Source organism: Leuresthes tenuis, unplaced genomic scaffold (genome assembly GCF_036924035.1).
Source record: "Leuresthes tenuis unplaced genomic scaffold, fLeuTen1.0.hap1 SCAF_3, whole genome shotgun sequence".
NCBI lineage: Eukaryota > Metazoa > Chordata > Actinopteri > Atheriniformes > Atherinopsidae > Leuresthes > Leuresthes tenuis.
Genome location: NW_027325357.1, coordinates 11,737,245 through 11,760,738, shown reverse-complemented (window position 1 = coordinate 11,760,738; position 23,494 = coordinate 11,737,245). Strand labels below are relative to the sequence as shown.

The 23,494-nt window shown below is 40.9% G+C and overlaps 1 protein-coding gene across 4 annotated transcripts; it reads left to right on the top strand.

The window, feature by feature from the left end:
- Positions 1-267: 267 nt before the first annotated feature.
- Positions 268-22,287, top strand: LOC140303164 (rho GTPase-activating protein 40). 4 transcript variants are annotated; one of them, XM_072381808.1, is made up of 16 exons: positions 268-386; positions 2,322-2,441; positions 9,694-9,917; positions 10,843-11,063; positions 11,581-11,653; positions 12,525-12,673; positions 13,512-13,677; positions 14,154-14,245; positions 14,594-14,671; positions 15,753-15,912; positions 16,597-16,679; positions 17,627-17,833; positions 18,153-18,296; positions 18,567-18,718; positions 18,925-18,980; positions 19,506-22,287. In XM_072381808.1, exons 2-16 carry the CDS (start codon positions 2,350-2,352, stop codon positions 19,610-19,612), a joined length of 2,004 nt encoding a protein of 667 aa, XP_072237909.1. In that variant the 5' UTR covers positions 268-386; positions 2,322-2,349; the 3' UTR covers positions 19,613-22,287. The 4 variants fall into 4 exon arrangements, with proteins under 4 accessions (XP_072237909.1, XP_072237910.1, XP_072237908.1 ...); XM_072381809.1 differs by lacking the exon at positions 2,322-2,441 and having other exon boundaries at positions 269-386; XM_072381807.1 differs by lacking the exons at positions 268-386; positions 2,322-2,441 and adding an exon at positions 4,492-5,121.
- Positions 22,288-23,494: the final 1,207 nt, after the last annotated feature.

Sequence of the window (23,494 nt, the reverse complement as noted above, 5' to 3'; positions counted from 1 at the left end):
TAAAATCCCCTCAGTAATTATTCTGTTTGAAAAGAATGTCACAAAAATGTGAACGTTTGAACTATGTTAGGAAGTTGTTTGTAAGGTAGTCCTTTTTTTTCTTCTGTTTAAATGGAGTTTGAAACTAAAGTAGAGCATGCTTTGACACGTCCACGGTCATTTGGCTCTGTTGTAATGGAGCCCGGCGTGGTGACGTCAGTCGCAAGGTGAAAAGTACAACGTTAATGTTAGCGGACAGCATCAGCCTCCTTCATCTTGTCTCATCTCCATCTGGCTGTTTTCACTTCTCACAGCGGGGTTCACTGTTAGTGTACCACATGGAAAAACATTCGCTTCCCGCTCAGTCGAGCCGTCTCACATCGTTGGTGTTGGTGGTGTTTTTCCAGGTAAGTGGACTGTCTTATTGGACCTCTTTTTTTATTTTATTAGAGCGCTAGTTAACCTTTGTACAGTTTGTAAACCGGTGGATTATTTAATTTTAAACGCCCATGTGTTATCCTGCACAACAGGTTGTGTGCACTTGTAATATTGGAGAAATATGTGGTTTTTTTTATTTAACCGTTTGGATTTGTGTTAGTGCTCTGGAAGCGTTTCTGGTCGCTAGGGTGTCAGGACTTGTTGCTATGGGCGGTTTTGTGCCCGCACGACTAAATGAGGTCTACTGATGGATCCAGTTGAAAGCTTGACTTTCCACAGACTTCACTTGAATAGTTTATTGTAATGTTATGCTCAACTGATAGCTTTAACTGTCATGTTTTTGTTTTTTTTATTGACACTGGCTTTTATGGCATACATGGTTTTAACAAATCTGATATATCGGATAAAACCCTGGTCTTTCAATCAGATAGCGTCTTTTAATTTGACATTATATGCATTTAGGAGACAATTTTACAACAGAAAATAAAACATAATGATGCTCCTAACAGCATATCTATGTACAATATTAGAAACTCTCATATCAAATGTAAGCTTTGGGCTTTCGTAACCTGTAAATTAATTCAAACAATCATTACACATATATTTCTTTAGCTGCTATGCCATTGTTGTCATCTGCATACAGAAGTAGGTACCTCACCTCTTGAAATGACCTGGTCAAAAATCTGCATGTGCCATTGTTGATAAATGTTTAATGAACAAATTCAGAATATTTTGAAATATTGTTGTGATTTGGCAGCTTTCCTACACAAGGAGACCAGTTGTTTGGTGAAATTTGTAGGAATTGCAGTATAATTCTGGTTTAACAGCTGATTTTTATGCTCACTGTCTGGTGTATATATGACTTGATTAGATTTACATCCAGCTTTACGTGTTATATAGATGATGGGAGAACTGTATAATACCTGCATAATCAAGCCAAAAGGGGGGAGTTTAAATGGCAAGAGTCAGTGCAAAGCCCTGTGGTTGTTGTAATCCCCTTTAGCTCCATATGGCACTTGAAGAGAAGGTTTTCCAGCTGTCGTTGCTAGAAGCATAAGCCCTGCACAGCTCAGCCTGGCAGCTTCTGAGGTCCTGTGAGGGATTTCACGTGAATACACTCGTCTTGTTTGTTTTGGATGACGTAAAGAGCAATCTGTTTCCAAAAGCGAGACAGACTTGAAAATGCGTAATGTTGTCACAGACGTGATGTCTAATTAAGGTGATAAGAGTAAAAACGTTGATCTTTTACTCTGTGCCATTAGTCGGTGTCGAGAGGGGACAGGCTCAGTGAAAGAGATCTGTTCAAGGAAGTTAGTTTGACCTGATCATTAGGACAGATATGGTTACATGATACAGATCATGTTCCAATCATTGATCATTGTTGTTATGATCAAGTGAGTGTGAGGTTACAGGACAGAACCGGCTTGCTGCCATGTGAAATTATAAAGTCATTGGCTGATCAAGTAGGAGTGGAGATCATCAGCTTCACACTGATGTGCTGCATGAGTGCAAAGGAAATTCATAGCCATGCGCCACGTCATCGAAAGCAAATGAGCTGATGCATCAGTGGCAAAGGTGCTAATTATCTTTCTAAACCAACCAGGCCTGTATAGCTGTCATACCAGCCATATTTTTGTAAGGAATCTCAGCTGGAATTGCGAGTATGTGGAGGTTAGAGCTGTTTAATCTTTCTCTCTTTTTTCACTTAGTTCATGTGTTGAAAACAAAACACCAGAGTATATGACTGAGTTAGCCTTTGTAAGGTTTGACAAAAGTCATCTTTAAATGTGTTTTTGGCTTTTCAGAGAGGGTGTCCCAGCATAAAACTGGGTGCAGCATTGTTTTGTTTCTATGACCAGACAATTAAAGCTTTTCTTTAATTCACCTCCCATCTGTGCTTTCAGAACACGTTCAGCCACGCTGCCCAGCCGAATGTATGTGCCAAACTTTGGCGTCGTAAATTTTGTTGAGAGGGAAACACATGATGCAGGAACTCAAGTCTTGCACCTCAGTTCTGCCTTTGTGTACGTAAGATTTAAAAATTTCACGTGCACGGCTATTTTTGTCATCCCATCACGTCTTTTACTGTTGACCTAAATGTTCATAAGAGATTTGTCTTCGCCATGCTTTCGTTGGCTTGCCGTGGTTAAACTAATTTGCGTCAGTCTCATGAACTTTCTTATTCGATGATGCATTTCATCTTTCTGTGTGCTTTTGTGTCTGTTATTGAGTGAGGATCTGCAGTACTGTGGTGTGCAATCAAGCTGCTGATTGTGTGTGAATCTAACCGGCGTTCTGTCGCCTTTCGTACTGTGTCACCATTTGCTTTTGAATCAGACCATCAGGAGGTGGGAAAAAGGCAACTTCAGCCTGGGATGCATTGCTAATTCTAGCTCCAAACATTAATCAGAACTTCCTGTCTTATGTCTTGGTAAGCATACGGTTTATAATTGTCAGCTAAGAGCAAAAACATCGACCTAATATAAAAATAATTGAAAACATTAGATATTTTAAAATCTATTTTCTCTTCCCACATCCTTCCTTTTCCCCTGTAACCACATTTGAACTTGCTCTTTCATCATTTGAGCTCTTCTCTTTTGTCATCTTATCCTTTATATTCTCCTCTATCACCTATATTCTCCTCCACTTTCCTGTTCTCACGTCCCTTTCCCTCCATTCCACTAGTTAAAGATTCAGTGCCCTGCTTGCCAAGAGATGATTGAGCAGGGACACAAGGCTGAGCTGGCTGTCACATGCCATCTGCAAGGTCAGAGGAGATGAGTCGTCACGTTCTACACTCTCCTTTTTCTCTGGATGCTTCCCTGAGTTAAGGAGGATTGCCAGATAAGGCGAGAAAGGGCTTGCCTTGCCAGCAACGAGAGTCAGAGAGGATTCAGGAGAAAGGAGAATAATGTTTTGACATTTAAAGGGATTGGAGAAAAGAGCATGGTTTGACCTACAGTTATGGGGGACAAGTTAACATAACCCTCCTTACCTTGGCCTTTTGGATCTCTCGACTTGGTAATTGCCTTTCAAAATAGAGACACAAGAGATGCAGCTTGAAATCTTTACAAAGGAACTGGACTAAAACTCAGTTTGAAGTTTGCTTCTGAGAACTCTTGGTTTGGAGAGGCTTTTTGGAGTGGTAGATAACGAGTAGACCTCCAACCCCCCAAAAAACAGACACCCTACTCCATAGGAGGTAGTGAGAAAGTCAAAATCCCCAGAGTAACCCCCGTGCTCTGTGTAATCTGAGTTGATCTTGTTGATGACTGACTGACTGAGTTTCAGAAGTCACAGTGACAGCAGCATAGAGGATAGACTGTACCAAGCCCACCAGATGACCTGCACTGCGGTGCTGTCAAGTGATTATCATTTTTTATGTTTATTTTGTTCAGTTCATTCTGTAGCAGTTAATCACAGCCGCTCACAGCACTTCTGGTCAGTCATGACAGCCCAGGAGCTGCTGTTTGTATCCGTTGCTCCGTGGTATATTCCCAGCATTGGCTTAAATGAACTTTGGATCAGAAACGTATTCACACAGTCACATGCGCTAATGACCTTTCTAATGATCTTTTAACAGCGACTGAATCAATCTGTCTTAAAAAAGCATCAGTTCAGTTCAGTTTAATTTATACAGCACCCAGTCGGAACAAATGTCGTCTCAAGGCATACAATACATTTGTAGAACAAAACATGTAGTAAATTAAATAAATGTTGATGTATTGTTATTGTTATTTTGAAGAACATGAAAGAGGAAACATTTATGCCTGGAAGTGAAGCAGTAAAAACTCAGATCTGACATCTAACATGACAGAGACTAAATTTTAACTTCAACTAGTTGGTTTTATCTGAGATTTGAAGGTTAAAAGCTGGTCAGATTGGAAGCATATCAAATAGAAGACACAGGTTTTATTTCATGTTTGTGCTTGTTCGATGTCCCATTGACTGCAGACTGTCTTGTGTTGGCCTGATCCAAAGTTCAGTGAGGTAATCCTGTTTTTCATTCCTCCCTTTGAAATGGTTTGAGGACACCACTGAGCAAAGTGCCTCTTTGTCTCGGGCAGTTATTCATGTTCAACTTCTCTGTAAATGAGTGTCAGTAAAGATGATCATGGCCTCCAGTTACTTAAGAAAAGCATGGAGACTAGAGACCAGAGGTCAAGTTAAAGAAGCAGCACTGCAGATTCCTGTGCTTGTGTTTGAGTGATTCAATAAATGAATGAGTGAGCACCATGCTGCCACCATGGATGTTTCAGACTTCTCTTTGATCTAGTACAGAATGAATCTATAACACGAGTAAGTCAAGCTAACCAGCCAGCAGGCCAGTCGGGGTTGCAGCTGTTGTGTTCTCTCCTTTCCATACCAACCAGTCATACAATATTTTCCATCTGTCGGTCCAAGCCCAACTCAGCAATTCGGCCACTCGGCTCCTCTCCCTTTCCAGCCCCCTTTGCAGACGTCTTTTCCTGCCCCAGGATGCATGTAGTGACGTGTCTGCCAGCACTAGCAGACTGTCCGTGTTCTAATGTGTTTGTGCATTGAAGAGATTTCAAGGAAACAGCTTGCCAAGGGCAGGCAGCTGCTGTTTCCTACAGCTCTCAGCAGTTTGGGGGACAACTGCAGGATGCCATGGGGGAGAAGCGGCTCGGCGGCCCTGCTGCTGCTGCTCTCGGGCAAATCCTTGGGGCGGACCAAGGCCAGGTAGGATTAGGCTTTTGCTGCAATCGCTGTCTCACACTTTGCTGGGGTTTTGGGCTCATGTATAGATTAACAGTTGCTGATTGACTTAATTCGATTGTGATGCAGCTTTGGTTTGCTTTTCCTTGTTATTTTTATTCATTTTTTGGAAGGTCAGTATGTGCAGAAACGCTATTATCTTGCTATGTTGCAACAGTTTTGCTGTTTGCTGCTTTTTTCAGGGTTCTGGTACTTTGGAGGCTTACTGTGAAGTAAAATTTTCGGTCTCTAATTTGTCACAATAACAGATGCTGATGTACATGGGCTGACAGAGGTTGAGAAGAAACACTTTCTTAATGCCGTGTGAGCTAACTGTTGCATTCTCTGCAAGCTAAGAAGCTTTCCGTGCAGTTCAGCCTCGGGGATTAAACACTGTGTTACTTTCACAACTTTTTCAGGTTGATTACTGTCGTCCTCGACCAGAGCTGTTTGTTTTGGGCTAGCTTGTGTTATTTCCCACAGTTTTCAGTATGAAGGTAGACAGCCTCACATGTGTCCATTCTTCTTTCGGAGTGCAGGACTTCCTGTTGATTCTTTGTGTTAATGCAAGGTCCATTCAAGTTGAAACAATCCCAAACGCCCTGACATTTTCAGTTGTCTTGTTTTTAAAAAAATAGTGCAGAGCATGTGCTTTGTTTGGTGGCCAAGGTTTACATCCTGCTGGCAAGTTGAGGAGTATAATTACAAAGATTAAAGATAATGATTCTTTTCCGTTTGTTTCACGAGACACACAAAAAAAGGAACCCATGTAAATAGATTCAAGGATATCTTCATTAGTCTTAATGGATGACTTTCAGTGCATGTCACTTCTGGTCATGCTGCTGGCATTTTTACTCAATATAACCGGGAGCAACATGCATCATTTTACATGTACAAGACGTACAAACAATTTTTACTTTTTTTTAAAAAAAGGCGTAAACAAACACGGCGGTAAAGTTGGTCATTTTTTAATAATACCGTAGTTTTAGCCTCTCAAATGTTTTTTTTTAGTTCATATTTCTAGCTAGCTAGATATTTGTAAATGCTAGACTACGGCCATCGTTGAATTAGTCAAAATCACTAGAATATATTTCTTGCTTTCCTTCTCACCTTCAGTGGTGTTAGTTTTTGTCTATTCACACCTTCTGCTCATGTAATATAGAGGCCACCATCAGTTCAACAGCAAACAGTGACAAGTCAGTGATTTAGTGTGTTACTGAGGGTTACAGGGTGCTCAAAGCCAATGTTGACAGACCTGTTGCACTTGTGTAACTTGAGCAACTTTCCCCTGCTCTGTGTTTATCTCTGCCTCATTCTTCTCCACATAAACCTAAACACTTTGCCACTTAAGAGTCATTTGTCATATGTTAACTCTGGCTTGGAAACTTGCTATGAGATCATGATTGTTACAACAAGTAGCTCCTCTTCGTGCTCCTTCTCGCATGGTTTGATTTTTAACCCACCACTTCATTAACTGTCACACAAAAAGAATGTGCTGTTAAATTTAGGACTGCTTTTGCAAGCTTAATAAGTTTGAGAGAGTGTGGAAGAATTAGGACACTTTTTTCCTTTGATCCATTTGATTTAATCCTGAACGCATACGGTAACATAAAGCATTGTTCCAACAAAGTAGCTTTGATTAATGTGCTCATAAGAGGGCCATAAAGCTTGTGATAAGGCATTATGTTAGTCAGCTTTCACTCGCGAGGGTCCATCATTTATGACCATCAGACTAAAACTTGGATTGTCTTTGTTGTGCTTCTGCCAAAGTATTTCAAATGGGGGTTTCGAGTGTGGCAAGTAATAGATTCCTTGTTTGTACCTGAGGAAGTTGATGGCCTTCAGGCATGTAGGCCGGGTGTGTCACCTCACAGCGGTGAGGAAAGGGACAGGTGTGAATGTGTTTGTGTGAATGGAGTCGTCACGCCCTCCTGCATTCCAGCTCCAGCTCCACTCAGCTTACAAACATGCCATGCAGCTTGAAGTCATGCTAAAGACTTACAACATCACTTCCTGTCACTGCTCAGAGAAACTAGAGCATACAGACCGCTTTACATCGCACTCACCTGGTGTCTTGCCACCACCACTGGATAAAGCAAGTTTTTGTGCCGGACTGGCTTCCTTCAGCAGTGTGGATATGGGAGGCAAAGAGGAGGTGGTGTTGATCAGACCTGAGTCCGACATGCAGTTTTCACGCAGCAGATGGAATCGTTTGAGGCTCCTTCCGAACCAAAGACTACTGCATGGCAAGCGTGTGAAGCCATTACCATACAAGAAAAAAGCCAGGTAGGTGTGATTAGAGAGTCGCAGCTGAAGATGGACGAGCAAGGCTGAATTCACGGTTGTTTTTGTTGGAGTCTGACTTGTCTGCTCTTAAAGTGAGGTCACACATTGTGTGGTGAAGTTAAAAAAAAGTGCAACATCAAAACATAACCCTGCTGCTTGGGTACATACTGTTTAAATTGTGGAGTCTGTTTTCCAAAGATGATGTTAGGTTGTGACAGTGCCCATCGCTGTGACTCTTTTATCTTTCAAACTTAATCACACTTATAATCACACCAGGTCTCTGATTCATCAGGTGCTGGGTCGTTAGCTTATGTCATGGCTTTGGACAACTGTTGTATGATTATAGTGACCCTGCTGCTTTTTCAGTACCTTTACTATTTTATGTTATTGACCTTTTTAGTTTTGATCGGATGCTACAAACTCTCTTTTATTGTTCATTTGAAATATTTGTGGAACTGCTGAAGATGAGATGTCTGTGTAAGAGGACATATGTCTGCATCTCTTCTTAGAGACAGTTAGAACATATCTTAGGTTTGTTGTTATATAAAGTTTTGTCACACAAAACAACCGAAATATTGTATTAAAAAGTGGGGAGCTGAGATCATTAGTTTACCTCTAAAAATGTAAGAATCAAACATTTGTAGCTCGCAGGTTCTTATGTCTGGGTAAAGCTGTTGCTACCGCTTCTTGTCATAATAAATCTTCATTTTATTAATTTATTCATTTTCTTTAAACCGGCATCATTGTTTTGTGACTAAAGCCACACATCTGTCTCATCTGGCCTTAGCCTTCCTAAGTGTCAGTTTTATTTATAGACTGATAAAACAGGGTGATGATGCATTTGTTTAGTTGTAGCAGTAAATAAAAGTTAAGTTAGATTCAGACTTTTTTTTACATTTGTTGTCATTAATTAACTGTATTTGCAAAAAGATGCAAAAAGAAGAAAAAGTAATTGAATTACCTTGTTATATTTGTTTGATTATCAATTAACCATATATCAGTATTAGATGTTACCAACTTTACAATCAAATTTCTTCTACCTAATTGTCAGTGATTTCCTGCATTAATTCAGGTTAAATTCAGTGGAATTTCTGATGCATGTGAATTGAATCAGTTTGATTTGTAACATTTCTGTAGCAACATGAATTTTATTTCCATGTGAAATGAGAAGAATCAAAGGCTCGTAATGCCACACAGGAACGATGGGATCAAACTTACATGAAAAGAGCAATCTCTTTCAACCGAGCCCTACAATTCGAGCATCTTTTGTTCCTTTTTGTTCCATTGACTTTGTAAACAGTGCTGAATATTAACATATTGAAGGCCTGTATGTCCTTCCGTAGAAGTAGGAATTGTGTTTGTGTATCTCTCCTTTTTGTCTTGCCATTTCTTGCAAGAATCAAAGATTATATTGAACTGAAATTCTGTTAAAACTCACAAGTCCATAGTGTCACCCACCCCACCGCGAAACTGGTACGGCCAACCTAATCTGATCTGGCTTTAACTCAGATGTATGAGGACTATCTTAACTAAACTCATCGACTCAAACTGAAAGTATGCTGCTATCATTTTAATGACTTGTTGACATTCCAGATGACAAGTTAAGCCTTCTGCCCATTTCCTCAGATATGAACTAGTATGGTTTGGTATGTTTCTTGAGAGATTGTTGGTTTATTGAACCGCACACCAGTAGAGAGGAATCAGCTGACTACTTCCTGTGTCTATTGTCAGGGGGTTCACATTTTCATGCTTCGGGGTACGAATGTGTCTGCCAGCTCAGCATCTCCCAGTGTGCTCTGTTGTAAAGACCTACACCAAAAGCAGTGAGCTTTTTCTTTGCTTGTGTTCTAGAGAGAAACTACAAGCAACCTGGAACAGTTTCTGATTTATTTGATTGTATCTTTCAGCTTTCATTGTTCTGTTCACTTATATATATTAGTGGATGGAGGGGTGTGTCCCTAAAGAAAGCAGATTTCATATTATTACAGTGACATCTAGTGGATCTACAAGGTACTTCTCCCCCAACATTTTGCAAGAACAATAGAGACCCCCCTTTGTGTCCACTCTCGCCATCTCTCTCCTCGCTCTGGCCCTCCTTCCATCCCTCTCCTTTTGTCTCTCCTTCTCTCTGGGCTCTCCCAGCTGATTCACTCTCCTTTCTTCACCGCAGTCTTTTCCAATCCTCTCGTGCTTGTATGCGTCTTTGTGTTTCTGCTCATTCGTTTGCATGCATGCGTGTGATTTCTTTACGTGTGTGTATGTCTGCACCAGAGATCCCAGCCCCACCGAGATGAGCGTGGAGTCCTGGGCCAGCCCGCAGGACCAGGCAGCTGCTGAACACACACACAGCTTACACACGCCACCCTCCCAGGATTTGGAGCAGCACCCCGACAAACTCTGCCTGGACTCGTTCTGGAGTGAGGTTGAGAACATCCGACAGGGGAGTGGCGACACAGATCTCGACTGCACCCGGAGAGATTCTCAACAGTCAGAAGGTAATTACTGCTGATCCTGTGCTATTTGATTAAGAATGGACACAAAGAGCAGAGGAAGAAGATTTTATGTGGGAGCATTGCAGAGCATTAATGTGTAACTCAGATGCTACTGAGATCCTCCATCATCCTCCATGAAATGATGCATTTGTCATGGCAACATATCAGGTTTCTCTCATGCGGCAAAGTAGCACTTATCACCATGACAACAGTATCAAACACACTGGCGGGAAGGTTTTGTGTGAAGATGCCAAATACCCACCATGAATGCTGACTTTTAATCAGAGTGCTCTTTAATTTTGCTCGTTCAAATGATCAGACCTAATTTTGCCCTCTGATTCTTATTCTTATTATATGAAACACAGGCTGTGTTTTGTTTATCAGTGATTAGTAAACTGACTGTATGAAGATGAACCCTCTCTTGTATAATAGTTGAATTTAATTACTAATTACTATATTCAGTGTCTAAGAGCCAGGAACCGACCTTATAAAGCATCCTGTACCACCCAAATGAGTTTTTAATAAAAGATGAACTGTTACTAATTATGAACACTAATGACAGGACTAGTGTGGCTGTTACAAGTTGTAGTTAACTGAACTGATAAACCTAAAGTTGTTCCTTTTATATACGTAACTTGTTAGGAAATATATTTAGAAATTTATCATAAAACATTGATGTGATTTCCTTTTTACATATCAGTTCTTCTTTATCGTGGCACAGCTGTTTTCTTAGCAAACAATGTACTCATTACTTCATTTTCAAGTTTAAGCTGTAGTTGGTGCATAGCTCTAAGTAATCCAGTCGTACAATTGATTTATTCCAGTATGATACTTTGTGATGATATTGTTTTGCATGTTTACAAGCATGCTCTCCACGTCTTGTTGTTAGTGTGTTCACATGTTTATGCCTGCTGTGTATGTGTTTCAGAGGGAGAACAAGAGGAGCAGTGGCTGGCCGATGCTGGTTTATCGACCCTCATCAGCGAGGACAGCGAGGATGTAGACAAGGCGGTTCTGCTGTCAACTCTGACCCGGACGCAGGCCGAGGCCGTTCAACGTCGACTGGATTCTTACACGTTGTCTCTCCGGAAAAGGAATAAACCCCCTCCCCGTGACGTTCGGGATATCTTCAGCTCCCCCATCGCTCAGGTTAGGATGCCGAAATACAACTTAGTACTAACTAAGACAAACTAAGTAAGGCATACACATTCACATTCAAATGGAAATACTCAGACAAACGGTCAACTTTCCCCATATGTCCCCAGATGTTTCAGGACTGCAATAAAAAGTCTCTGTTGTGCAGTAAACGTAAAATGCTTTTCCCCAGGTGACTGCCAAGACTTGGTGTGGGAATTTCTGTTGTTGCAGTCTATTGTACTGTCTTGTTCATGCAGCACGACTGACCTATAACAATAAAAGCAAATCCCATGTAAAGGCCATGCTTTGTCCTCACTGCCTGTCTGTGACAGCCACAGAGGGGAACACGCAGCTTCTCTGATCCTTATCAGTACTTTATCAAAGGAAACACCCTGTATTCCTGTGCACATTTGCTTAGAGAAAAAAAGAAAGCTCTTTTTATTCATGGCGACAGTGGAGACAGTATTTCAGAGTTGATATTTAGGACTGTTCCTCACTGTTACTCAGAACAGATTGTTTGTTTCACCAGACCCTGATGCCCGAGTCTCAGAATTGTGAAGGATTTCCCCAGCACAGTATGGCGTCCAAAACACCACTTTCAGGTGAGTGCTACATCATATTATCAGATATGGTCAACATAACTTGTTTATTTACATCACTGTTGTGGCTTCAGTTGTGTCAGTAACATAACAGAATCCAAACTTAATGCAAGACCAGCCATGTCGTCAGAAATATCCATCACCGGATCATCCTACAAATTACTCTAAGGTTTAACTGTAATTATCAGTCATGTCTCAGAGAAGTACTTGAAGAAGTCAGGTGCGCAGCAGATTTACGGTCTCCTGATGATGCATGATCACAGCCCTGTCGCCTGTCCTCTTATTGGATCAGATTAATCCTGGGTTATCTACCTGTCCAGCATGTTGCTGGTGGAAGGAGTCCCTGTTTATTTTGTACAACTCTGACAAGCAAGAAAAACAATCAGAATCCTTCAATTCATACGTGGGTGCTTTAAAATGGCCACCGTTCACCATGTTAGCTTATACTGATGGATACCACTGAAAGGGTCATTCAGGATCATTCTCTCACTTACATTACATTGCGTTCACGTAACAGATGCTTTTTTTCCCCAAGAAAAACACACAGTTGAGTAATTTGCCGCCTAAGGATACTTTGATATGTAGACCGGGAGAGTTATGGATCGAACCAGCAACCTTTCGATTAAAGAATGATCACTTTACTTCCTGAGTTCTTAAGTAACTGATATCGAAACAACTCTTTTAGATGAGCGATTGTATTCCTGTCTTCTGTGACATAAGGCTCACATAGCAGATGAAATGTTTTGAATTATTGGTTGAATTGTTTTTCTTCCTCTTACTGCTCTGCCTGCAGTCAAATTTTTGTCTTTGATTGATATCTCTGTTGTGAATGACTGCCAGTGAAAAAAGTAAATGCTGTTTGTGTGTTTTTCAGTTCTGACAACAGAGCATCAGCGAGGCGCTCCAAAGGAGGAATTCCTTATCACTGACGTGGCTTACTGCGAGCAGGCTGTCATCTTTCTCAAACAAGCCAAACTGCCGCAGAATAACAGCCAACGCAGGAAAGAGGACGGCACCCTTCCTGTAAGCATGCAAAACCTTTGACCTCTTCCACTTATTTTACGGTTGGACTTCAAAAAAAACTTTTAAAAAATACTAAAAAGGTGTTTTGGGGAAGTTTCTGATCCAGCGATGAAATGTGAAAATAGATCTCAAATGAAACATAAAAGGGAAACACTGACATGTGTTTCACTGCTTGAAGTTAGAAGTAAAATCCACAGACAAAAAAGACCATCTTAGAATGATCACATAGTTTGAAGTTACAGCTAGAACAGCTAAATGAAATTGTAACGTGACGTCATAAACAAAGGATTCTGTGTTTCAGTCACGGTTTAGATTAAGGCATTTTGAGTCCTTTAGTCATGTTTGCATGAGGCTTGGACTCAGTTTTCATATAAATACAACAACACACACATACACACTCACACACACACACGTCATTATGAGCCATTTGCAATCAGCCCCTTGCTGTTGGTTAGATAACAAGGTTAAGCACATGAGGAATTAGCTCAAAACAAAGGAAGGATTGTTGTGTCATAGAGCCCAGCAGATTTATTTTTTTTTATTTCTGGCTAAATAGATTTCTTCGGAAAAAGTGAAGAATTAATGGTTTAGATTAATTAAGGGTGTTAACTGCACAAAAACCTCTTTGCCTCGTTTAAGATGCTGAAAACAGATAAACTGACTTGCAAATTATTGCAATGAGTTTAATTTACATTACAGTTTTGATTTAACAGTCATTTTTCATCCCTTTAGTCTTTGCTTTTCAGGTTTTATGTTGTTCTCGCTATTCTAAACCTCATTTTCTAACTTCTAACTTCTCTCCTGCTCCTCTTCTCTGTCTTCGTCCTCGCATCCACAGCGGGTGATCTGCCCCAAATGCCGTCTAGGAGTGACTCGTATCCAAGATCTCTCCCACACTGATATGAAGAAGGTGCGTCAGTTGGCTCTCATCGACATGACGGCACTGTGTGACCTCTTGGAGCTGGAGGTGAAAAGGCACAAAACTGTAAAGAGGAAAATTCCAGGTATGTCAGCACTCTGCAGCAACATGCAGTCTTAAGAAAGATTTCACACACGTGAAAGTGTAAATGTCCAGTAGCTTTTTTGCTTTTGTACCAGTCAGTTTAGAGTAAGATTTAATGTAGAGTGCAGGAGTGGTTTTACACAGATTAAAAGCTTTTACATATCCAGTTTCTTGTGGTGCCTGGACAGTTTGAATCAATACCAGTTAGTTCCTATGTAGAATTTGCCTGATGTTAGACTGAAACTCCATGGAGTGGAGTGATTCTAAGGTCTGGAACCAGATAAATGTAACATGTGCAAATAAAGATGAGCTCCTAACACCATTGTCCGTAGCATCTGCTCAGAACTATATTCGTATACAAAGCAAGCAAAGGAAAGTCCCTGAACATTTTGTTTGGCACTTCCTTGTAATAGCATTCCATCAAATCAGACCAAAGCTTGTGTGAAATGTGCGTGCCCAACATTTTGTTTTTCACAGAGAGCACGCTTTTCGGGGTGCCATTGGCCACGATGCTGGAGAACGATCAGAAAGTGAAGCCGAACACCTCAACTCCTCTCTTCCTGCAGGCGGTATGTCTCTGTCAACTTTACACGTGTAACATAAACTTATCTCATACTGTAGACATTTAGCAAATAAATGACATAAAAAGCACAATTTCCTTTTTTACTAAATACTTTTTCATGTGTTGTGTCTGTTGTTCAGTCTTGGTGTGACTCAGGATAGTATTTTTATCTTTTTGCCCATGTTTATGCTCAGACTGCCTTCAGTATTCATAGATAGAACACATAAGAAAACCTCACTGTGCAGTGCTTTGACCGCACCCTGTTTGCAGCAGCAGTTACTGAGTCTAACCAGCAGAGGTGAGCAAGAGATTCATATCTACTGATTCCTAACTCTGCTGACGTTTCTCTCTGCAGTTGTTGTCGTTTCTGGAGAGGAAAGGAGTTGATTCAGAAGGGATCCTGCGGGTTCCAGGTTCTCAGTCCAGAATCAAGGTACAGCATCTGGACTTACACACACTTATCAAGTATTTTATCTCGAAAACTTGTTTTTTGTCTCACGTGTAAAGCAAATTTTAAAAAAAAGAATAAACTTTTATGACCTAATTGGCAGTCAAACTATATGTTGTAATAAAATGTCAGAAATGTTTGAATTAGAAAGGAAAATCTATCAGCTTCACAGACTTTAACTACAGATGACATTTGAAATAATGTAATATTGATAAGGTCCAGAGAAAGCAAAATCAATGATGCTTTTTTTCAGCTGCTGCTGCCAGACTGCTTCATGCTGTATTTAATACCTTAGTTATTAAAAAAAAATCAGTTAAAAGAAAGCAGCCACTAGAGGGCGCCAGTTAACACTAAGTGGAGAAAAAAAGGATTTTATTACAATGATGGCTGGCAGAGTATTAGCTATATTTTATATTTTCATTCGTAAAATCTTCCTTTATTTTTTGTTTCTTTATACAAAAACCAATTATACCAGTATTAGTAATTTTTGCTCTTTTAGGAACAAAAATAAAGCGTTGACCACATACCACAGAGTTTTCGCCTTAGTTCCTGTCCTTAAATTGGCCTTTAACTAACATAATGCTTCACACGGACATAACTGCAAGTTACAAACAAGTAACAAACAACAATTCAAGGAAACTGACTATTTATGAGAGTGTTTCTTGTTCCAACATATTTTTTTACTGAATCAAATCAGAAACACTCAATATTTGTTCAATTGAACATCAGTTTGCTATAGCTGATGTTGGATGGAATATTTTTCCAACTCATCCTGTTGCCCACCACTTTCTGCTTGATTTTTCATGCACATGCAAAAAGTTCCTTTGTGATCAATACATTAGAGTTACAACAGAGACTGTTGGCATTGGCAGGAAGTTTTGTTCTGCAAACATCTAAGTGTAAAAGTGACAGAATCAGCTTTTACATCTGAGTTTGTTGGGTCCATTGTCATAAAGTGTCTGTTCAGTGCTTTTTTTAAATCGAGACAGATCAGTTTGTTATCAGGATAGAATCAGTGACGGTGTTGCCACTCTGTTCTGAAACCTACATTGTTTGGTGTCTGTAGCTCTTGCAGCAGAACTTGGAAGCCAACTTCTACTCAGGGCAGATCAGCTGGGATGAAGTGAGTCCAAACGATGCTGCTGCGCTCCTCAAGAAGTTAATCCGAGAGCTGCCTGCTCCTCTGCTCACTGCTGAGTACCTCAACACCTTCAGCGCCGTGAGAGGTCAGTCGACGCTACTCAAGAATTTTCCTCGGTTAACATTTCATCAATATTTGTCCTTTATATGATATTCCTGTGTGAACAGTGGGCAGAAGACCTTAGTGTCTCTTTGTGTTCATTATGTATAAGATAATGTCTCTTATGTTACTGTATAAAATAGGAATATGCAACAGTTACTCTTCCACTTATCTACACAACAATCTGATGGCCACGTTTCCTGACAGCTCATCAGAGTTTAAATCATAATTATCTTAGTCTCTTTGACCACGGAGACAGTGCTGTACGACGCTTATCTCCTCTGCTCCGGCTGAGAAATCAACATAAAGATGAACAAGTTGATAGCGTTTTCAGAGGCATCCCTGCACCGCCACAAATACACAATGACACAGCAGGGCCGAGGATTAGTTAGTTTCACTTTAATGAAAAACAAAAAGATTTATATTCACATCATCTGACTGATGACTTTCTGATGTATATTTTGTGTGGAGGATCAGTGTAAGTGATAAATGATGCTTGACCACAGAGACATAAGCTAACAGACCTAATGGCTGGCTGTCACACTGCCATTAATCTTTGGATATTCCATTGCTCTTTGTCAAACACAGAGGAAATGAACAGTGTGTGTGTGTGTGTGTGTGTGTGGGTGTGTGTGTTCAGCTTCTTACCTTGTTGTTTTTTCTCGTTCAGACATCACAGATCTGAAGCAGAAACTTCACATGTTAAACCTGCTCATCCTGCTGCTGCCTGAGCCCAACAGGAACACACTGAAGGTAAAAACCCTCAGGGCTTAGCTTTATGCAGTCCAGACAGAAAATACAGAATCTTCCTTTAAGACAGATTTGTAGATTTAATTTCAGCACACACGGAACAGACTGATGGTCTTTATTATGGTTTATTTATTACTGATCAGATTTTTTGGTTCTGTTTCCAAGGACTGATGCAACATTGTGTAACCATTAAACCTTTTTAGCAGGGTAAAAGTTACATGTTCCTCATGTCCAGTGATGGAATATAACCAAACATACTTTCCACAGCACAATTTTAATGTACTTGTACTCGAACATTTTTCTCACAAGATCACACACAAACATGATAATGAAGTTTTTCATTCTTGTGCTTAATGTGCCATAGTTTCTCTGTACGTGTGGCTGCAGACGTCAATAAAATTAAATGAAATGAATGAAGTTTGATGTTTATTACCAAATACCACACACTCTTCTTGTATTTGTCAGAAATGTATCCCATTTGGTCAAAGTACTGTTTTGTAATGCTTTACTGTACATTTCTACTCGTAATCCACATTTCAGACCCTCTGCTCTGTTTTATAACGGCTTGCATTAATCGTGACTCGCTTTCACCAACACAAGTGTGCAGTCAGCTCCACTTATAGCAGCCAGGAGCATAAAACCCACCTGAACTAATTACTTCGACTCCAGTGAAAGCAGCTGAAACTTACTGTGCATGAACTACTTCTCAGCGGAGGTGTTACGTATGATTCAGCCTCTGTGGTAATTCACTTCACTGTATTTTGTGCTTCATTTGAAGGGCCTTTTTTTTTTCTATCGATAGACATTTGAGCATTGTTCAGTTGGAGGCGAGAGAATCTCTAAACTCTTTAAAATCTGTTTCTTGATGTCCAACCTTCATATAGATGATAAAAACATCAGTTCTAAAACAGATCTTCCTGTTCATCTATCGCTGTCTGTGTTTCCTTCAGGCGCTGCTCGAGTTCCTCAGTAAGGTGGTTTCAAGGGAAAAGAGGAACAGGATGAACCTGTGGGCCGTTGCAACCATCATGGCTCCCAACCTCTTCCTCCATAAGGCCATCCCCAGCAGACTGACCGACGGCGCAGAGAAAGGACACGCGGAGAAGGCGGCCGATGTTATGAGGCTCCTCATTCGCTACCAGGACCTGATCTGGACGGTAGGAGCAGCCACGCACCTCAATTAAAATAATGTGGTTACATAGTATGGAATAAGTTTTTACCAGGACTCCTGATTTGATTTGTAGCCTTTAATCTGATTAGTTTTTAGTAAAGAGCAATTTAAGCAATATTTGTCAAAAAACTGTAATATCCTAGAAATAATACAATAATACAGAAATGTGAAATATAATATTATTACAAGATTCATCTACTTGGGTTTTCCCCTGAAAATTCCAGAGAAACCAAGTACATGTTCCTGTTATAAGATTTTTTTGGCACTGTGCTCATAATAAATTCTGTGCTGATTTGTTTCTTCAGATCCCTAACTTCCTCATGAGCCAGGTGCGCAGGCTGAATGAGAACAGTAACCGGCGCTATCAGTTCTACGATCGCCGCATTAAGAACCTGCTGAGGAAGATCCACACAGACAGCCGAGAAAAACCAGAGAAAAAACGCTCAGAGGTGAGCAAGTTGAGCAACGCTACCCTGCCAGTTTTATTCACTTTAAACTCACTGTACATCAGGGCGATGGGAATGTATGGACTGATAAATGTACGTCATTGATAAACAACCATGAATAAGAGATGGCAGTCCATAGTTTATTAAGATAATGTCCACACTGTTGTCTTAGTTAGATTTATTTTAAAACATTCTTGAAGCTCAGCTAGCTTTAATGTTGAACAAACTGTTGTTATGTGATGAACATCCTCGTTCTCATTTTCTGTCCTGCAGCCGCGTCGCACAGTGAAGATCCAGGTCGGGGATCTGGTGAGCGGCACAATGGAGTTCCAGCTCAACATTAATTCGCGAACCTCAGACCTGCTCACCCAGTTTCACCGCCAGTTCAACTGCAGCCCTGAAAATGGAAAGGGCAAAATGCGAAGGTATAACACAGACAAGTTAACAAGCTCTGCTACATGACAACCATCTGCTTAGATTCCCAAATTCTTGATAAGCTTATTATGTAGCACTCAAGTTATTTTGGTGTCATGTCTGTCACCTGATGAATATGTGAAAATGAAGCACATGTGTATGAAATACAAATTAATAGCAAACAGAAAACGTAATACGTGTTGCTATCTATCAACAGAAACGGCTCTGTGGCATACCCAGACTGCGCAGTGTACGAAGTAGGAGGAAATATTGGTGAGTTTTCTCAGACAAACGCTGATATTTGCATGTCTTTCTGCTCACTGAGCTGATGAGAGACCCAAGGTGTTGCGTAATGAAGAGTTGAAGAGCCAAACAGATACGAGCAGTGCATCTGCAGTTATCAGAGCAGACAAATGCCTATTACACGCATGTCTGTGCACTAACATGAGCGCTGACACAGAGAGCAGTGCAACAGAAACTTTTACAGTCAGCATGACGGGAAACATTTAAACTTCTAAACAGAAGAACTGATAAACTTATAGCGTATGAATAAGCAACTGATAGAAAAACAATCAGCAACTCTTCAGATTTTCTGTGCCTTATGTTACTGAGTCTTGTTTTGTTTGATACAAACAAAACAAGATTTGATTTGAATCAACTTTGAGATGAATGTTTTTTTCATTGGGAAAATACGTTTGACTGAGCGAATAAATACCAATCAATCAGGATTGAAGTCACAATTTCTGCCACATTAAATTTGACATTAAGTGAATTATTTTGTGTATATTCTTTCTGCAGGTGAACACTGTTTAGATCCTGAGACACATCTGCTGGACCTGTTCAACAGCAACCCTGGAGGAGAATGGGTAATAAAGATGAATCCCAGCACAAGCAGGGGGCTGTGACGTGAACCCTGTGGGACGATGGATGGACAGCTCGACGAACAGCTTTCAGACTGGGGATGAAGACAGAGTCTTAAAACTGAAACTTTTTCATGTCCCGTTCATCCCCTGAGCAACAAGCAGGAAGGAGACAGATGGAAGAAGCGGAGAGAAACGGATATGAGGAGGATCTGCCTGGAGCGGAGCATTAAAACCGTCCTCTCTACTTTTCATTCTGCTTCTCTCTGTCTTCATCTACTCCTTTTCTCTTTGGACCATCGTTGCTTTCCTCCATTTCTGCAGGGCCACATCGCTGCAAGCAGAAAGCTGCTTATGTGACTCCCTGCTTCCGACAGAGACCCTGCTGCATTGAAAAGAGAAGAGAGACAGACCGGACAGTTTGCTTTTCTCTAAAGCAATCATCTCCAACCACGAGCTAACAGATGGGGATGCAGAGCACCTCTGGCTATACAGACCCCAGTCACCTCCACCCCCACCCCATGCCAGCTTCTGCTCCACATACACCGTCAATGTGTTACATACACAGTCCCTGTTATGAGTTTAATCCGTTTTCTGGACTTATTCTAAACAAAATTGGTATCAGCTGGCGAACTGAACATCAGCTGAGGTTTTAATTGTGTCAAACTGTGGACCAATGAGAGCTGACAAGCAGGTATCGGTAATCAGTTGATTAGAAGGAGTAACAGGTCAGTTATCTAGATCCAGATTAAAAATTTTGGCTGCAGACTGAAAGAGCAGTTAACAACATGATGTGTTCTTCTCAGCATAAATGAGGACACAGAGTCTTGTCCTTTTTCATCCGCCGGAGATACTTTACATGTCTGATTTTTATTTATTTTTATTTCTTTTTTACTTTTGTGTGCCTGTAAAATTAGGCTTTGAGATGATGGTGAATATGGACAGAAGACCACTGTACTGTCATGTTTTGTTGTTTCTTTTTTCTTCTACAAAGTACGGCTAAAAAAAACATAAGCAGCAAAAGAAAAGACTGAAAGAGGGTGGAGCAGAAGCCAACGTAGAAATGCTCTCAATAAACATCCCCTTTGGACTGATCAATCAGTTGATCAACCTCATCAATCCCTCCTCCTTCTCTAATGCTGCAGTGAGTCCACTCTGCAGCTTTAAATGTAAATAAAGACAGCAGGTCTCTGTCGGCTCCTTTTTACATCTGTGCCATTCAAAGAGGGAACGAGACCCCGATGAACTGACTTGTTTTTATCTGTGAAACCCAGCGATCTGTGGACTCTTTAAGGAGCCTGAGCCTCACAGAACAGTGCTTAAAGACCTCAAAGAGACTATTTTTTATTATTATCTGGCAACACCAAGGGATTTGGTGTTTCAACCTCAAGGACAGTTATCGTACCTCTAAAGGGAGCTGGAGAGGACACACAGTGAAGCTGGTCTTCAGTTGTCATCTTTGAACACACGAATGGAGGCAAAAGTGCTGAAGTGACTCATGGGGCACACTGGGATTATTATTATTGTTATTATCATTATTTATATGAATGTAAAACTGTTGTTGCTTATGTAGTTGGTGAGTGTTGTGTAGGATAGAATGTGGAGTGGCTGCACTCAGTCTAACAGTATGCTCTGTGAATTTACCTGCAGTTGTTGTGGGAATGTTTGCTTACATGTTTCTTGATTCTCAGATTCTCTTTACATGTGTTAGTTGGATATATTAACTGTGTATATATTGCTCAGTCATACACACTCTGCTGTGAAGAGAAATCGCTGCAGCGGGACTGTCTGTTGTGGCCGTGTCGCTTCTCGAAGCTTTTCCAAACACACACAAGCAGCAAATGAATGTATCTAACACTTTGTGCCGATCGTCAGATGCGAATCATTTGCTCCTCGCAGCCGGAGCCATCTTGCTGCGCTGCAGCCATTTTGTGGGAAGCGTTTCGCACACTCTACTCGATAGACAGAGTAATGACAGCGGGCCCCGCACCAACACTTATCAACACCCTCTGCTCCATCTCTGTCACCTCCCCATAATGGACCATAATGGCAGTGCGGCGCATCAGAAGCGCACAGAGGGATCACATTTCTCTGATAAAGCAGAAGGTAATAAATGGTTGTTATAAATTCTGTGGCTCCAGACCTGGCGACAGCAGTGTGTGTGTGTGTGCGTGCGTGCATGCATTTGTGTGATGAGCTTCATTACACATGTCCAATTGGTCCGTCCCAGTGTCCCAGACACAGCTCAGTGCCTCGGCACAAAGCAAGCTGATGACACCGCCTTCTGCTGACAGTCAGGAGAACTAGGTCACCTCTGAAGCAGCTTCCCAGACAGCGAGCAGCGTGAGTTCGAACACCCCGAGGAGCAGGGCACATTGTCTAACGCACAACATGATACGGCATCAGTATGTATATATGTGAACGTGTGTGTGAGAAAGAGGGCTTTACCTGTGTGGTGAGTATCTCTGAAACAGTGTTATCTTTATAAATACACAGTGACTGTTGTAAACCTGAATGATGGACATTTCTGGAAACATCCGTCTCCTGCTGTGATCAAAGAGTGGACCTCTTAATGGGGAAGAGTTTAGACGTCAGCCTGCGGACGTCAGAATGTATATTTATGCCCTTTACACAAGTCATTGTTTTTAATACTGTTCTGTAGAAAGAAAACTTTTGTAAATGTTTCCTTTTTTGTCAATAAATGTGACTAATGTGCTAAAGATGATTTATTTTGTCATTACGAGCTGAAGTCTGGGGTGCAGAGATGATATCAGCAAAAGCATCATTCATCAACACAGTTGCATCTGCTCCCTCGTACTTGTGCATCCACAGAAAGCACAAAACATACACGTGAAAACAGATAAGATGCGTAGTGAAGTATTGGTTCATTCTGCTGCAACAATCAATATAGAAATTAACCTTATAATGGGTGCGGGTGGAGAGGCCAGAGCTGCTCAGGTCCTTGATTAATCATCGCCGGCGCTCCTGGAAAAAACCATTCGCGATTAACTGCTTCATCAACTTTGATTATTCAAGGTCTCAAAGTGTCAAAACTGGCACAGGGAAGACAAAAAGAACTAAACTGATGTATCATACAGCCTTCATTCATTTAGATATTGTCTGCTTTTTCTCAAAGTCAGCTTTGAGATACAGATTTGGAATTTTTGGAGGAGCACCATGTGGAGAATAAATCATGACGGAGATTAAGTATTTACATCTAAAATTAGATGCTACTTTATTATTTTTAACCTTATAAACATTTCTCTTTTTTTAGGATGTAATGTATGTAAAATGACTATGTTGAATTTTGACAAAAAATACTCACAGAGACCTGAGAATCTGCTGTATGTTGTGTCCTTTTTCAGCCTCATTCACTCATTTCTGACAAAAAAAAATTAAAAATCACAAAGCAATCCAAGCTGCACCCCCAGTCAGAGCAGCATCCAGCCGCAGGCCTCATTGGCCTGCTGCAGATCTAAATTACTGTAATCAGTGGATGAATAGCAATCAGCAGCCTTGTATGAACTACTGGCAGAACGCCTGACCCCCAGCTCTCTCCACCAATCAGACCTCTGCGTCCTATTCACAACTAATCACACCATGCACTCAGAACTCACCACTTCCCTCACATTTGAGGGAGGAAGCGCTCTTCTCTTCCTTTTGTCTGTTTGTGTCGAGGTGACCGGATTGATGAAGGATGACGAAGTGAGAAGAAGCTCTTTCCTGGGCTTACAAAGTGGCAGACCTGGCACCAGCTGTTAAGGGGGCATGAAAGTAAAGTTTTACTTTCAAATTTAGACTCTCTGTTCAAGATGAGTTGACGTGAGGCAGGAAACAGTACGGCTCTCCATTTAATACATTTTCAGGACCGCAGTCTGTGTTGATAGAACCAGAGTTTTTGCAAGAAGAGAAGCTTCATGGCCTGAT